The 17,004-nt window shown below is 42.7% G+C and overlaps 1 protein-coding gene across 1 annotated transcript in view; it reads left to right on the forward strand.

The window, feature by feature from the left end:
- Positions 1–2,868: 2,868 nt before the first annotated feature.
- MAP3K2 (mitogen-activated protein kinase kinase kinase 2) overlaps positions 2,869–17,004 on the forward strand; it is a 37,095-nt gene continuing 22,959 nt past the window's right edge. Inside the window, exons 1-7 of the mRNA XM_035128290.2 lie at positions 2,869–3,319; positions 12,001–12,071; positions 12,392–12,510; positions 12,861–12,901; positions 14,775–14,874; positions 14,985–15,098; positions 16,228–16,315. Coding sequence (XP_034984181.1) covers positions 12,068–12,071; positions 12,392–12,510; positions 12,861–12,901; positions 14,775–14,874; positions 14,985–15,098; positions 16,228–16,315 — 466 coding nt within the window. The 5' untranslated portion in view covers positions 2,869–3,319; positions 12,001–12,067. The remainder of the gene's footprint in view (positions 3,320–12,000; positions 12,072–12,391; positions 12,511–12,860; positions 12,902–14,774; positions 14,875–14,984; positions 15,099–16,227; positions 16,316–17,004) is intronic.

The following is a 17,004-nucleotide window of genomic DNA, read 5'->3' on the forward strand; positions in this document are numbered from 1 at the left end:
GCTTTTGAAGTTCACCTGTACACCAATGATGCCTTTTGATCAATTCAGATGTGTACTATCCTTCACTGATAGACCAGATTTATAACCATAAAGTACACAGCTAGTAGGTTACTGCATTTCTGGAAAATGTAATTAACAGATTGCCTTGGTGTAGAGCAGCTGCATTTAATTCAATCTTTGACGAGAACAAACATCAGCAACCTGTTAAGGAACCCTTCAGTGACTCACTCTTCTGTTACTTCCCTACCTACTATGGCCCACAGTGCTTCAGGAAGGATTGGTTTGTTTGTCTTTCTTAAGCAGTCCAGAGAAGCTCCAAAAAGTGATAATGGGACCATTCATAATTGAAGACACGTGAGAGATCTTCACTTATGCTCTTTGCTGATAAAGCCAGATGCTGGAAAACAAGATGTCTATGGGCTTACAAACTACCTTCACTACATTTTTTGCTTTGCTCTCTTGAATGTATATTGTGAACCACTTTTCTTACTATGGACTTCAGAATGTGTTGCCCACCATTGACATCTTGACCCTAATGTCACTTTATTTCCTGTTTCATAGTGATGGAGAGTATCTTGGAGGTAATCATAGTTAAAACATTTTTTATTTATTTATATTTTTCCATCCTGGAGTAGATGTTGTTCTTATGTTTGACACTGTGGTTCTGTTTAACTTCCAAACGGCATTGTTCATTTCTGTGCAATGGGCCGGAAATCAACAGTGAACAAAACACTTCCATAAAAACAAACAATACAGGGAAACACCATTCGTTATGTTTCCTTCAGATGGGTTTATGCAAAGAAAACGTTTAAGAGAAAGGTGTACATATATATACAAAGTATAATATAGTATACAGTATATAGACACAGTATACATTACACAGTATTTGTTGTTTAGTCGTTTAGTCGCGTCCGACTCTTCGTGACCCCATGGACCATAGCACGCCAGGCACTCCTGTCTTGCACTGCCTCCCGCAGTTTCGTCAAACTCATGTTCGTAGCTTCAAGAACACTGTCCAACCATCTCGTCCTCTGTCGTCCCCTTCTCCTAGTTCCCTCAATCTTTCCCAACATCAGGGTCTTTTCCAAGGATTCTTCTCTTCTCGTGAGGTGGCCAAAGTATTGGAGCCTCAGCTTCACGATCTGTCCTTCCAATGAGCACTCAGGGCTGATTTCCTTCAGAATGGATAGGTTTGATCTTCTTGCAGTCCATGGGACTCTCAAGAGTCTCCTCCAGCACCATAATTCAAAACACAGTACAGGTATAAGGCTTACTAGAACTACAGCAGGTTCCCAGAATGGAAAAGGCTGTGTTTCCAATTCCATCTAGCCAGACTATTACATTTCGCCTATTTATAGGCAACTTAATATTCAGAATTTCTGCACCTTGCCCATAAACGTGTTTAAAAAATAATTATACAGAAAACAAGAATGATAAAAAATTGGCTCCCGAATAAGCCAACTTAGGCCATGCGAGTTCTGTTGGCTTGTTGACCAGAGGAGGCTGCATGGCGACATGCGTCGTCAGCACAGCATCCCTACACGCACGCGCTCTCCCCAGGCTGCGAGCGGCTGTCGGTGGGGATCGAACCTGCGATCCGAGGGCGGGAAAGAGGCAGGCAGTCACTGCCCCAAAGAGACCCACAAGGCGGTAGGGGAAACTGCGCATGCGTCTTATGATATTCGCTATTAGCGTCACGGCCACTGTGTGGCGAGCGTCGCTCGCGAGGTACGGAGAGCTCTGGCTTGTGCAACATAGAGTTAAGAATTATAGAGAAGCTTATCATTAACGAGACGGAGAATTTCAGGGTTCGCACAAGGGAATGTCAGTGGGGTCGGAAACGAGCGCTACCCATAGAAATCAGTGGAGAAACAGGATTTTGTAGGGGGTGAAGCTGAGGTGAGAAGCAGAGCTGAATTTCCACTCAAGGCTGCCTAATGCAAAACACCCTTCAGCTCAATCTTATTCATTTGCCTCATCAAATCAACCTGTCAGGCCAGCTCCAATATGCAGTCGTATGCAAAAGCACTATGTTTTTAAAACTCTAATTACTAAAATAAATATATTTAACAATATATACAAGAAATCGGGACATGATCAAGGAAGAGTATGAAGTTCTGCTGACTTTTTCTACCTTGTTTGAGGAGAGCTCTATGTTAAAATTGTGGATTTCTCCATTGTTTTTTTCTAGAGGGAGAAAACATTTACAATTAACCCGGAAATTTCTTCCCAGTAAAATCCAGTTTTACAAATATACGATCCAGATCAGTTTTACAATGGAAATGCCAGTTAACTTCTTTGAATCCTGCAACTTGCAGACTTGAGTTCCAATACAAGAACTTCTGCTTTTATATAGGAGTGCGTTTATCCTCAGCTGGTAGTTCTATAGCACAAAGCGATGGATTTTTTAAAAAATTTTTTAAAACCATTTTAGAATTCCCAAGACCTCCAGAGTGAGCTCTGCGCTCAGAGGAGATCATAGATGCCGGGTTTCCTTTTTATCCCCCCCACCCCGACTGGCAATTGGACGCTGTGGGCAGTGGCGGGGGGTGTTCTCAGACGTCACCGAAACTACAACTCCCATCATCCCTAATTATTGGCTATGTCGTCATGGTGGAGCTGCTGGGAGTTGTGGTCCTACGACTTCAATGGGTTACAAAAGCTATCCTTTCGGGGGACTCTTTCTCCGAACGCGCTTCTTAAGGACACCCGCGAGCCCCTTTCCAAATAAAATCTCCGTAGGGCAACGCGGCTCTTTCCCTCCTTCGTGCCACTTATTTATTTATTTATTTAGGCGCGACGTGCGTCGTGACGTTGAGACGTTCCGTCTTGTGTGTGTACGGGAGTCACGGGCTCCTGCGTGGGGGGAGGCGGAGCCAAAGGAGATCTTGAGGAGGAAAAAGAACAGGGGTTGCTTGTGAGGGGTGGGGGAAAGGTCTGCTGGAATAGGAGAGGGGCAACGGGTGGGGTGGTGGGGCTCCCTGCGCGCTTTTTTCCCCTCCCCCTCCGGTCCCCGGGTAGCGCAGGGGTGAGTGAGGGGGGCCGCTGCCTCATTGGCCACTTCCACCTTCCCCCCCTGGCTCTTTTTGTGGGTCTGTCCCCCTCCCCCCGCATCGACGTGCTGCTTGCCCCCCTGCGGAGGGGGTGTTGCTGGGCCTGCTGTCCCCCCTGACACCCGGTGAGGGGTGAGAGTGGGTTTGGCCTCAGCTGAAAGCCAAGATCCTGGACCCCTCCGGTGTTCGAGGCCTGGAGCTGCCGGCTTCTGGGGGGGAGGGAACCCTCCGCCTCCCCCCCCCACTTCCTCGTCTCTGCCCCACAGGTAGGTGGTGTGTGTGCGCACGCGTTCATGTCGCCTGCTCTGGTGTCTGACGAGATGGGGAAAGGAGCCTCCTGCTCTTGGTGTAGGAGGACCCCCCCCACACACACACACTTTGGAGCTCCTAGCCATGCATGTAACCTATATTTATAATATATATTAGCTTTATTTCTAGTGGGTCATTCTTCACTTTTCCTGGTTGTGGTTGTAATTGGGAAAAGCAAAGTACCGAAAGTATTAGCGGATTCGGGGTTTGGGAGGACCCTTGAGTTGTCATTGAGGAAGAAAGGGGAGGAGTAAATTGTGATTTCTTTCTATGCCATCCTGCGTTTATATGTGTGTGTGTCTACCTACTCAAATGTATCAAGAGTGTGGCTGGGATTTTGGCCTGTGCATGTGTGTCTTTGGAAAGGAGGTGAGGTTTGTGAGTTCTCTAGACCATAAGTCTTGGCATAAGCATACTTATTTGGGAATAAGTCACACTGTGTGTACAATTACCTGAGAATGGAAAAAGCTTTTTATATACAGTAGTGTCTTTTTGCCCTGCTACCACACGTGCACACAAAGACACATCGAGCAGAGGAATCTGGTTTCAACTGCAGAGATGAGGTAGAGAGAGAGAGAGGAAATAAGCAAGAATCCACAAGATACTTGCAAAAGAGCATCAGGTAATAAGTAGGCCACAGTTTAACACAGTGGTTCAAAGAACAGGATGTCAACACAGATTAGGGTTGATGTTAGAATGAGATATTGATTTTCAGGAAGTATAAAATGGGGTTTTAATCCTGATTTGGGATTTTATGTAGGAATTGGTGCAGTTTTGGTGGCCATGTTGGCTAGTGACAAATTTCAGTGTGTAGTTATGGAGTGTAGTTAGAGGTTATGCTCAAGTTGAGTGACTTCTACTGACAAGGCATATTGGGTGAATGTGCTGTTTTTTATGTGTTGTAGCTTGTAATTTGTGCTACCCTATTAATTTCATTTTACTTGAGTTCTTGATGTGAATTCATGAGAATTGCCTATCAGGTATTTTCAAGAGGGAAAGTGAACAAAGGGCTCCTTTTGCCGTGAGTTGTGAAGTGTGGAAATACATGTAAGGAATTTATCTAGCTTCCGTTCTTACTTTGCAAACAAATTCTTCAAGGTTTGCCACAACATTGTTGGTTGGAAGATCAAAGCTGAGAGATGCTGACCACAACTTAGTGATATTTATATTTCATGCTTATTTTCTGTTGAATGGCTAGAAAGGAAGTTCCATTTTTGGAATAATGAATTTCTATAGAATACTGTATCTGTGCTCTCTCCACTCACAAATCCCCCTGGAATTCCCCCACATTAACCCTTTAGAGCTTTTCATTCCCACTCTATGCAACTGTTAAGCTCATTTTTCATTTTCCCAACCTCATTTCAGAAGCCACCTCTCCTATTCTGTAGCCTTGCTTTGAATGCCTGTTTTCACCTTCATCCCCATATCCATGCTTCCCTCTCTCCTTTTGTGCAACTCCTGCACACAGTCCATCCCCATAGTAACCTCCTGTATCTTCCTCCTCCCATACATTGCATCCACTAACCATCCTTTTCACCTTCCATCCAGTTATGATGCAGCCACCATCCCCTCCTGGGAGAGCCTTTTATTCCTCTGCTTTCATCTTGATCCTAACCCCTATGCCTCCTACACCCTCCTTCTTTGAAACTTCCTCTGCCGCCATTTTCAACTTCACTCCTTTTTCTTACCTCCTCCTTCCTATTTTTTTCTAACTTTGCCTTGCACACAGACAGACCACTCACCAATTCCATGCCTTCGCCTCTCTCCTATTCTGTAGCCTCTTTTGCACACATACCCCATGCTGATATGCTACTATATGTTTAAGAGAGGAATAGAATTTTAAGAGCAAGTATGCTAGTTAGCTTGTGTTGATGGATGTTGTACATATATGGGTGTTTGCTTCTTAATAAAATGTATCTTCTAAATTACTACATTAAATCTGTAACTTCATGGGACCAGAAATACATGGGACCAGACAACACATGAGAACAGAAATGCATTCTGTGAAGGTACCATTGAATAATTGAGGGCTCCACATTTTTATCTCTTTCACATGAGGGAGACCTGAGGGAGATGCTTAAAACAACCAATTTTTCCCTTTCAGTTTTCTCCCATTCTTCCTGTACTCAAACGATGGCAGAGGTTTCAGTAAAGCGGGGGTGAAGGGACACTGAGACAAAAAATGTGGTTTTAAACAGTGGCAGAGATTTGAGTAAAGCAGGGGTGTAAGAACACTGAGGGTTGTTGTTGTTGTTGTCTAAATCAATTTTAACAAGGAGAAATACAAGAGGTGGGTACAACACATAAGCTAACACCAAAAAGCTAACACAACAGAGCCTTCCCCAACTCCTTTCTCACTCTACTTTCTCTATTTTCAACTGCCACTCCCCCCTTCAGTGCTGCAAATTTGTAACTGTCAGTTGTATATTTTAACTTAGGAACAAAATTCTGTTTCATGATCATAACAAGCTGAAAGATATTGATGTCAGGGCAGAAGCATATAGGATAAACAACTTAGCAATGTTTTTTTGGGGAGGAAAAATAGTATTTTGATTCTTGCAGTTCTTTGCTGTGTTAACATTACAATATTAAAACATTGCAAAAAGGGTTGTCATTCAGACTATTTTCAGCCCAAGTAAATGCTGATGCAGACTTCCTCTAGAAACTGTAAAATTGTGAAATGATTTAATTATCACCTTGGTAGAAAATGACACCTATAAAATAACTCACAGAACACATTTAACTTAATGCCAAAAAGCAAAGAAGTGGTTAGCAATGTAGCTGTAAAGTTTTTTGATGTAAAAAAAGAGGTCTGTATAGCCAGAACCATTAAACCATTTATTAACTGAACATTATTGCTCCCACCCTCTTGTACTCTGCATAACTTGCTACATTGGTTGGTATGTGAACTGAGCTATGTTCAGGGTATTGTAATTGACAGATAAAGCCTTGAACTACGGGTACTTAGGGCCAGGTTACCTGAAAGAGCTGTTTGATCTCTTAGCTCATCAACCTGAAACCCTATTGGTAGTACTGGATCCTAAAGATTATTTTAGGGCAGGGGTGGAGAATCTGCAGTCCATGGACCTATTCTGGACCACCAAGCCTTTTAATCTGGCCTTTGAGGGATGAATTGGAAGGGGGCATTTTGTATGCTTGCCCTTGCCATTTGGAAGGCCCTTCCCTGTGCAATCTATCAGTTACCGGTATCTGCTTGAAGGCACACCTTGTCCAGGCCTTTCCTGTCCCCTAAGGCTGGACTCTGTCTCTTTGTATCTCTGTTTCCTGTATGTTTATGATGGTGTTCTTGTGTTTTATTGTTTGTTTTTATTGATTTTATGCTGTCTTTTATTGTATATGTGTACTCTGCTTAGAATTTTTCTAACATTAAGCAGTCTATAATATTTCCCCCCCCAAATAAGATAAATATTATGGGGCACTTTTTTCCTTACCTGTACCAAGAACAACTCTCAGTGATAATCTCCATACAGCCTTGCCAGCTAAATAGTGTTGGTATTATGAAATTCTTGGCTTGCGAAGAGAGTAATACTTAAAATAAAATAAACAGTTTCAACTTAATGTGTGCAGTGCTGAAGACTACCCAAATACATGAAAGTTTCTGCTTATCTTCAGTCTTAATTGTTTAGGCAGTAGGCGGGTTTCAAAAGTGTTAGGAACAGAGGAATTTTGTAATTCAACACACATGTTCTTTCTGACCTTAAAATATCCAGATGTTTCTGTTGTTCATTTCAGCCCATCTTTTTTTTAGTTTTCAACATTTGTTTTTTGCAAGAGCAACCTGCAACACAATTTTGTAGTGGGGTGCTTCAGTACAGCATGGCTACTCCATTCTCCCCCTGTTGTTGTTGTTGTTTAGTCGTTTAGTCGTGTCCGACTCTTCGTGACCCCATGGACCATAGCACGCCAGGCACTCCTGTCTTGCACTGCCTCCCGCAGTTTGGTCAAACTCCTGTTCGTAGCTTCGAGAACACCGTCCAACCATCTCATCCTCTGTCGTCCCCTTCTCCTAGTGCCCTCTATCTTTCCCTACATCAGGGTCTTTTCCAGGGAGTCTTCTCTTCTCATGAGGTGGCCAAAGTATTGGAGCCTCAGCTTCACGATCTGTCCTTCCAGTGAGCACGCAGGGCTGATTTCCTTCAGAATAGATAGGTTTGATCTTCTTGCAGTCCATGGGACTCTCAAGAGTCTCCTCCAGCACCATAATTCAAAAGCATCAATTCTTCGGCGATCAGCCTTCTTTATGGTCCTACCCACCCCAATATGCAGTGCCAGTATTCCATGGCTACTGAGCATAATCAGCCCCCGTTGGGCTGTTCTGGAGATTAATTTCCTACTGATGGTTTCCCCTCTAAATTTTTGTTTTTAATTTATGAAAACCTTGGGGTTCTTTCAAGCCTGGTGAAACTTCCTCCTCTGCATGGATATTCTGAAGGGCTGTCACTTAGCTAATTTTGATTGCTATTAGTCTGTACAAATGCAGTGTGGACTGTTTCTGTTCAGTGTTCCAGCCACTCTATCCCATTCTCCTCTCTGCCTCCTGCAGGTCCCCCATCTAACAGTCAGTATTCTGAGGAGAGGTGGCAGACACACCCTTGTGCTAAATCCCAGATACATTAGAATCTTGGATTTCTGTGAACAGCTCTCACTTCTGTCCCTGGGGACACTTTAAAGCAGTGTTTCTCAACCTTTTTTGGGCCACGGCACACTTGTTCCGTGAAAAAAATCACGAGGCACACCACCATTAAAAAAGTTTTAAAAATTAACTCTGTGCCGCCCTATATTATAATTATGACTGTAAGAAACACTTGCCAAATATTGCTTTCCGGCGGGTCAGCGCTGCCGAGTTCTTAAAAGATCCGGGTTTCTGATCCACCCCACCCGACCCCGCCGTCCCGTATCTTACCCTGTGCATGTTCTCGGACTTGTGAGAGGACGATTTGGTCTTCATGCCTCCGTGAATTAGCAACAAACTACCTTTTGAATGATGGAGATTGAATATTTTAAAAGTAGCTACTTGAAGTCTGCTCGATTTTCCAAAAAAGAGACACACGTGCAGCACTATTAGCTGCTGGGGGCTGCCATCTTGGCTAAAGGATTCTGGGATGATCCTGTCACGTGAGGCATGGGGAAAATGGAAATAATGAAAGCTGATTGGTCTGTGGAAACTAGAAGGGGCGAAGAAATAGGACGCCCAGGGAGGTGGAGTTTGCAGCTGCAAAATCGCCCTTCTCGTCGCCGCACGTCGCGGCACACCAGCCAGCGTCTCGCGGCACACTAGTGTGCCGCGGAACAGTGGTTGAGAAACGCTGCTTTAAAGTACGGGTAGTTTATGTGCGAATGGGTAGTTTATGTGTGAACGAGGAAGTAACCTGTCAAGACAGTGAAATGGCCTTGTCTATCCATTTTATATCTGTGTCTTTCTCTGGCCATTGTATTCCCCCTCCTACATGGTTTATAGTTGTTGTTGTTTTTTATGACAGTCAGTCAGCATTTTGTGCCCAGTGGATAGGTTTCAGAATTACCTGATTTGGTTTTCCAAATGGGAAACCACCAGTAGGAAATTAAGCTCCAAAATTGTGTTGCAGGTTGCTCTTGCAAGAAACAAATGGTTTCCCACCTAAATAGATAGATAGTACTTCTGCAATCTTCAAGGTTAGCTGGTTTCTTCTTGTGCAAGGATAGTGGTGTTTCAGCTAAAAAATAAATTTTGTGAGTACAAAATACTTATAGTTGATATGATGGGGAGAGAGATGGAGGTGGACAGAAAAATACATATGGAAACCTGCTGAAAGAGTCAAATGCGGAGGTACTGTTCCTGTACATGCATGTAGCAGCTTCTTTGAATTGTGGCTTTAGTTGGTTCAGATAGGAATACATATATAAAACCAGACTTTCATTTGCATTACTGTACAATCATCTATAACAGAAAGCTGTTGATATTCTGCATTGGTGTTTGGAGGCAGTAATAGGCAGTATAAGGGCTAATAAATTGAAACTTAATCTAGACAAGACAAAGGGGTTGTGAAATAGGGGTTCAGCCTGTTCCAAATGAGTCGGTACTCTCCTTGAAGAATCATGTTTACAGTTTGGGTGGGTTGTGTGCTTCTGAACTCTGTTTTGTGCCTGGTGCTCAAAGAGCAGTTGTAGCCAGGAGTGCCTTTGTCCTGCTTAGCTGATGTGATAACTGTCCATTTCTAAAAATGTCAGATCTGGTAATGGTGACCATGTAGACATAGTTGCATCCAGATTGGATTATTGAAGCATGCTCTCCATGGGGCTACCTTTCCAAAGTTTTTGAAACTAGTTGGTCAAGAATGCTGGCTTATGGGATGATGTTACAGCTGTTGTGCCAGGCTGCACTGACTATTGATTTGTTTCAGAGTATAAATCAAAAGTGTTGGTCCCTTAAGACCAGGATACTGTGGACAGCCCCCTCCGGTATCTTCCTGCCCTCACGTTAAGATATTACCGAGATGCTCTTCTCTATGTCCCAACTGTAAGAACAGAAGGAACGCCTGCCAGATCAGGCCAAAGGCCAATCTAGTTCAAGCCCCTTGTCACAGTGAGCTGCCTTTGAGAAACCCACAAACAGGACCCAAACACAAGAGCACTCTCCCCTTCTGTGGTTTCTGGCCACTGGTATTCCATAGCATATTGCTTCTGACCATAGAGGTAAAGCATAGCCATTATGGCTAATGGCCACTTATCTTCCATGAATTTGTACAATCCTCTTCTAAAGCCACCCAAGTTGGTGCCCAGTATGATGCAGGCTTGATTGCTAGGGTCTAGATCAGGGGTCCCCAGACTTACCGAGCGGCGGGCCGGTGCCCGCCGCGCCGACCGCGCGGTGGGCCGGACGGCAGGGGAGTGCGCGCGCAGCGGGCCGGAGGGCGGGGGAGTGCGCGCCCGTGCGCATGCGCACACGCACACGGGCGGGAAAAAAATCGCCGAAAATCGCTTGTGCGCATGCGTATGGGCCTCCCCCAACCCGGAAGTGCACCAGAAATGACCTCTTCCGGGTCGGGAGAGGCCCGTACGCATGCGCACAAAGGATTTTCGGCGATTTTTTTGCCGATTTTTTAGATTGCCGCTGCGCCGCGCGCTGCGAGAGCGGGCGGCGGCAGCGGGCGGCGGGGGTCGTCGCGGGCCGGATTGGAAGGCCGATTGGGCCGCATCCGGCCCGGGGGCCGTAGTTTGGGGACCCCTGGTCTAGATAAATGTCCTTCTCTGCAGCTACACCTAAATTTTTTAACACTTGGATGATTCCCCCCCCCTTTTTTTACAGTGTTTCTGTATATGGCAAAAACCTTTTTGTTTAGGCAGGCATTCTTTTTTCATTTGGTTAGATTAGTATTGATCTCTATTTTAGCTGCTGCAATTTAGCTCTGTTTTAATTATATTGTGTTAATGTTTTTAAAAGAATTGTATTTCATTCTTGGTTTTAATTGTTAGCTGTTCTGAATGGTGCATAGGCGCCACTAGGGTGGGAAATTAATATATTTTATTGTATTTGTAAAATGTATCTGTTTTTCACTACTAGTAGGCCCAAAGTGTGTACAATGTCAATAAAACAACAAGATTCATATTAATATATCAATAAGGCACACCAACATAAACAAAATCAGCATATGCATGTAACAGTGTAGCAACCTACAATTATGTTAACTGCATACTTCCTGATTTAAGTTTGACAAATAAGCAAATCCAGAGGATACCTGTCCTCCATAGCGTTTCATTTTATTGTTGAGTCAATTTTATCTTGGGTAAATCTTAACTTGGTCTTCTAATGTTGGTGGACACTGAATTTTCAACAAATCCTGTGAATTATCTATGTCAGGCATTGATGGCATGTGATGGACTGTCAGTACTGATTAGTTTCCTTAAATTTAATTTTTCTGCTGGTTCTGATTTTAATTTTTATGGGTGCATGCTTTTAGTATTATATGGATTTGCTTATTTTTCCTATCGTTTTAAACTTCATTTTTTAATATTTATATGTCACCTCAGGTTGTTTTGAGAAAGGTGACTAAAATGTAATATATATAATCATTATGACAACACAGTTATAAGTGGGCTTCAGCTTTGTACTTACCTTCTCTAAAGGAGAGTGGCATTTACTTCACAAATATATTTCATCTTTATTAAAGTTTACCACCTCTGTTGGCCCCCCACCTTGTGATCCATACAGTCATATCTGTCCAGACAGGTTTCTTTTATTATTTTAGTATATGATTTAAGAGCAAGAAGAGGTTAAAACAACAACAGCTTTATTGTGTCGGTAGAGCCTACATAATGCTTCTCTGCTGCATGGTAATTTGGAGGTCTGTGAAAGGGACTGTGGTTTGCAGAGCTATAATAATCCAGCAAAAGCTACAACATTTCATTGTTGGCCATTCACGTACAGTAGTCAAGTAATTCCTACAGTAGTCTTCACCCATACTGCTTTATGAAGAAGCTGATGGGAAAGGATGTGGCTGACCTGTAGCTAATTTCCGGTGGCTTCTTATATTTAACATTTGGGACATGGCAATCTTCTTTTTTATGCCTGTAATCATAGTCCTTTCTGAACTGTTTATTCTCTTCATTGCTGTAATTTATGTGTTTGTTTTTCATATAGGCAATAGAAGGGTTCTAATGGGAGAACCATTCTTCTGAAGTAAAGGTTTTGCTGGCTGGCTGCAGCTATGGGTAAGTTCTGGAGTTCAACTCAATTTAGCTCAAGCACATCAGTCTTTTGTTCATAACGCAAACTATCATTGAAAACTGGAATTTTTTGCAAGTGTATATTAAGATTTGGAAATCTATGTTAACAACATAAGTTAAAATATGAAGTAGTTCTTGAGACATTAGACAGTCTGAAGATATATGAGTTAATAAAATGTACTGTATAATCAGAACAATCTTCAGGTCCTACTTATTTTATTGGAGGTATTAAAAATAGCAAACCTTGTTTTCAAAGGCATTTTATGAATAGTGGGTACAGATATTTTTTTCCCCTCCCTAAACAGATGAGCAGCAAGCTTTGAAGTCAATCATGCAGGATTTGGCAGTCCTTCATAAGGCAAGTCGCCCTCCATTGCCTCTACAAGAAACAGGGAAGGCAAAATCATCTTCACCGAAAAAACAGGTAATCCTGTAATGTGTTTGTCTTACAATGAAGAATGTGTTTCTGCATTTGATGTGAGTGATTTCCACTTGCTGGGAATGTTCCACCTTGTGGTGTACATATTTTTGAAATTATGAGGTAAATGAAAGGGATATAGTGTTGCAGAACAGATCTTAAACAGATGTGTCCTGTGTACTAGAGCAATGCATATCCTGAATTCCCACTTCCCAATAGCTTTTCTTCCATTGCCAAAGAATGTTGCTTCAAGTGTGTGAGAATATTTGTTGGCTGTCTGCAACCCAGGGAGGAATATTCACAAATAATATTTGTTCCCAGCTTTGTTTTCTAGTATGTGTGTAATTCTTTTACAGAATGATGTCCGAGTCAAATTTGAACACCGAGGAGAGAAAAGGTAAAAAAAAGATAATCCACAAGTTTCCAGAATCCATTCAGAATGTCACATCCAATTGATGACCCTTGGCAGATGGAAGGCTCTTTGATCCAGTGGAATGGGAACTGAGGCAATATTTAACAATCCCCCCCTCGAACTCTCACATCTGCTGCAAAGCGTTACTGGACCCTTCAGAACAGTATGGACTATAGAATGTGGTGTGTGTGTGTGTGTGTGTGTGTGTGTGTGTGCAAAAGGAAGATGACTCTTAAATGATTACTGGGATCCCTGTTTCACTGGCTAAAATTCCACTGAATCAAATTGTCTTCTGTCAGTGAAGGAAAACCAATTGGATGCAACCCACAATATTTTGTAGCTCTATGGAGTATTGGCAAAGCTTGATAGAGCAGCGTTTCTCAACCACTGTTCCGCGGCACACTAGTGTGCCGTGAGACGCTGGCTGGTGTGCCGCGACGTGCGGCGACGAGAAGGGTGATTTGCATTGTCACGTGCCTGGCGGCCGCCAATGAACATCACTAACCCGCCGGAAAGCAATATTTCTCCTCCTCTTTCCCAAAGCTCAGTGCAAACGAGCCTGGCGGCTGCCAATACACAGCACTGACCCGCCGGAATGCAATATTTGGCAAGTGTTTCTTACAGTCATAATTATAATATAGGGCGGCACAGAGTTAATTTTTTAAACTTTTTTAATGGTGGTGTGCCTCGTGATTTTTTTCACGGAACAAGTGTGCCGTGGCCCAAAAAAGGTTGAGAAACACTGTGATAGAGAATAGAGAGATGCCTATCCAATGTCAATGTTTAGAAAAGAGAAACAGAAGAAATGTGCTAAAATGCATGGATGTGTGAAATATATGTGTTGCTGTCTTTTGCTCCTAGAATAGAATAAGGAGCAATATATCTTAATAAAATCATTTATTTTGACACATGCACACCCTATAATATTCCTGCATTGCAGGGGGTTGGACTAGATGACCCTTGGGTCCCTTCAAACTCTACAATTCTATAATTCTAATTACACATGCAAAGTAAGCTCAATTATGGCATCCAGCTACTCCTGAATCCCAAAGAAAATGGAGCCTTCATGCACCTGTGTTTGTGATGGTCAGCTAGTTTCCGTTTCTGCTGAGTAAATTAGTAATGTTCAGAGAGATCAAACCAGGAAAATGGTGTAGCTTCTGTTCTTGTGCTAAAAACTGACGTCAGGTTATTTTGGTGAACAAATTTATTCTGTGTTAGTATTTCACCTCAAATGACTGCACAGCATATATTTCAAATCCTCAAGATATTTTGCCTTTGGCATAGGAATTAATTTCCAAGAAACTCTTGGCCAAGTTGTTGTATCACAATTAGGAGAGTTTTACTTTAATGAGGTATTGACTCACATAGTTTAAGCCTGCTGCAGGTCTTAAATCATTTCTAAGCATGGCTTTCTAACTTTAGAAAATCTTATAATGGCTGATAAAATCTATCTTCGGGAGCTGATTAGCTCATTAATTCACTCTGCAAGTTGCAATTTGATTACTACTTTTTCAGCTGCAGTAATTATTTGGTGTAAGGTGGGTTGAAGCAGTATTCTGGAATATTGCAATAGTTTACCCAGCAGAAACCATGTACATTCAATGATTCACTTTACTGAATTTGGGGTTATTAATTTCAGTGCTGTTTTTGTCTTTTCAGTAAATGCACTTTTTAATAATTTGATTTTGAAGAGAGAGTGTGACACCTTATGAAAACACGCTCTCCCCCCCCCCCCCCCGGTATTTCACTGTTCCACGAACAAAAATTTAACTTTCATCATTGTCATCAATAGCTACTTGTTTTCATGTTGCTGGATTCCCACCCCCCATATACCTATATATACCTTGTATTACAGAATTCTACAGTTTCCTAGACCTGTCAAGCTAGAAGATATTGCATCAAAAGCTAAAGTTGCCTTTGGACAGTCAATGAATTTGCATTACAGCAATAATGAGGTAAAAGAATGGTCCTTGACTAGTAGTTGTTTGTGTTATTCCTTTATCGCATCAGCTGTGAATAGGTTGCATTGTGACCTTGTTCTGTGTGTATATTTTTCTGCCTGTAGCTGGTGATCCCATTAGCTACACAGGATGACCTGGACAAAGCAGTACAGCTTCTTGATCGAAGTGTTCATATGAAGAGCCTCAAGATATTGCTTGTTGCCCATGGAAACACACAGGTTTGTACATGTTATTTATACAGAAGTGTGTGTGTGTGTGTGTGTGTGTGTGTGTGTGTGTGTGTGTGTATTCAGATATCATATGACACAAGTGAACTTTCTGTGTTTAAAATTGCTCTTTGGGGCATGTCCACATGAATCCAAATCCATTGGTCTGTTTTGAACTAGCCTTGTTTGGTTGTTTGTGTATTATGTGCTCAGGTGAAGAAATCCAGGTGGCTGATTTTCTGAAGCTCTGTTCAGGTGTTCATTATGAGGATTAACTTAACACATGAGGATTAGAGAGCTCCACCCGAGCTCCACCCTCTCAGGTCACACTCAAGAAGGTTCCCTGAGGTTCTAGCGTTCCAAAATATGTGAAAGCCTCCATGAGTAAAGGAGGCTTCATTGATGCAGATAGTTGCATTTGAACCCACAGTGGGCAGCAGGGAAGATGCAGAGCTAGTTTGCTCATTCATGGATGCTCCCCTCCTCACATTTGAATGCCTGAACAGGGTTGGGAGTCTATGGAGGGCATGAATTGCTGTGGCAGCACTGGATTAGGCAGCACACTGCTGCTTTTATAAGTTGCAGGCTTTTGCTTCCTACTACTTGCCTCACCAAAGCAGTAGGAAGGGGTGATATAGACATGACCTATGTCAATTCAAAGACCGCTAGCGACTGTATTTTTTTTAATCTGTTACTGCTGATAGCTGCCATTGTGTGAAAGATGGATGCAAAAGCATTTTTTTCATGGGCTCGAACAGGCATTGGCAAACTCGGCCCTCCAGCTAACAGGACCAGTGGTCAGGGATGATGGGAGTTGTAGTCTCAAAACATCTGGAGGGCTGAGTTTGCCTATGCCTGGGCTAGAATGATGACAAAAGTAGAATAATAATGACAGAAATAGAATATTTCTTCCCAGTTTTAAAATACTCGGGTTTGCATATTTTAAATCTTTGAATTCCTTTGTTTTTGTAACTGGCTTTTTGAAATTATGGTCCGAAAAGAGCTGCTAAGGTTGTGTAGGCATGGCAGCAAATAGCACCCGTCCTCCTTAACAGTCCTTTCACTGAAAAATTACAAGAGTGGGAGGATTTCTTTTTTTTTTTTAAGGGATAAATAAACTGCTCCATGCTTTCACCTTCAGAGTAATACTGAGCCTCTGCCATCGCTGGAAGATTTGGATAATACAGTTTTCAGAATGACAGAGAAGAAAAATAGGCTTTCTGTAATAGGTAAGCAAACGTCATATTCCTACAGTTTTGAGTTGTTTGGGTGGTGAGTGGAGGGAATCAATATCTCTCAGTCTAATATGTTGTTGTTGTTGTTTAGTCGTTTAGTCATGTCCGACTCTTCGTGACCCCATGGACCATAGCACGCCAGGCACTCCTGTCTTGCACTGCCTCCCGCAGTTTGGTCAAACTCATGTTCGTAGCTTCGAGAACACTGTCCAACCATCTCGTCCTCTGTCGTCCCCTTCTCCTTGTGCCCTCAATCTTTCCCAACATCAGGGTCTTTTCCAGGGAGTCTTCTCTTCTCATGAGGTGTCCAAAGTATTGGAGCCTCAGCTTCACGATCTGTCCTTCCAGTGAGCACTCAGGGCTGATTTCCTTCAGAATAGATAGGTTTGATCTTCTTGCAGTCCATGGGACTCTCAAGAGTCTCCTCCAGCACCATAATTCAAAAGCATCAATTCTTCGGCGATCAGCCTTCTTTATGGTCCAGCTCTCACTTCCATACATCACTACTGGGAAAACCATAGCTTTAACTATACGGACCTTTGTCGGCAAGGTGATGTCTCTGCTTTTTAAGATGCTGTCTAGGTTTGTCATTGCTTTTCTCCCAAGAAGCAGGCGTCTTTTAATTTCGTGACTGCTGTCACCATCTGCAGTGATCAAGGAGCCCAAGAAAGTAAAATCTCTCA

The sequence above is a fragment of the Zootoca vivipara genome, chromosome 1 (genome assembly GCF_963506605.1).
Source record: "Zootoca vivipara chromosome 1, rZooViv1.1, whole genome shotgun sequence".
Classification (NCBI taxonomy): Eukaryota; Metazoa; Chordata; class Lepidosauria; order Squamata; family Lacertidae; genus Zootoca; species Zootoca vivipara.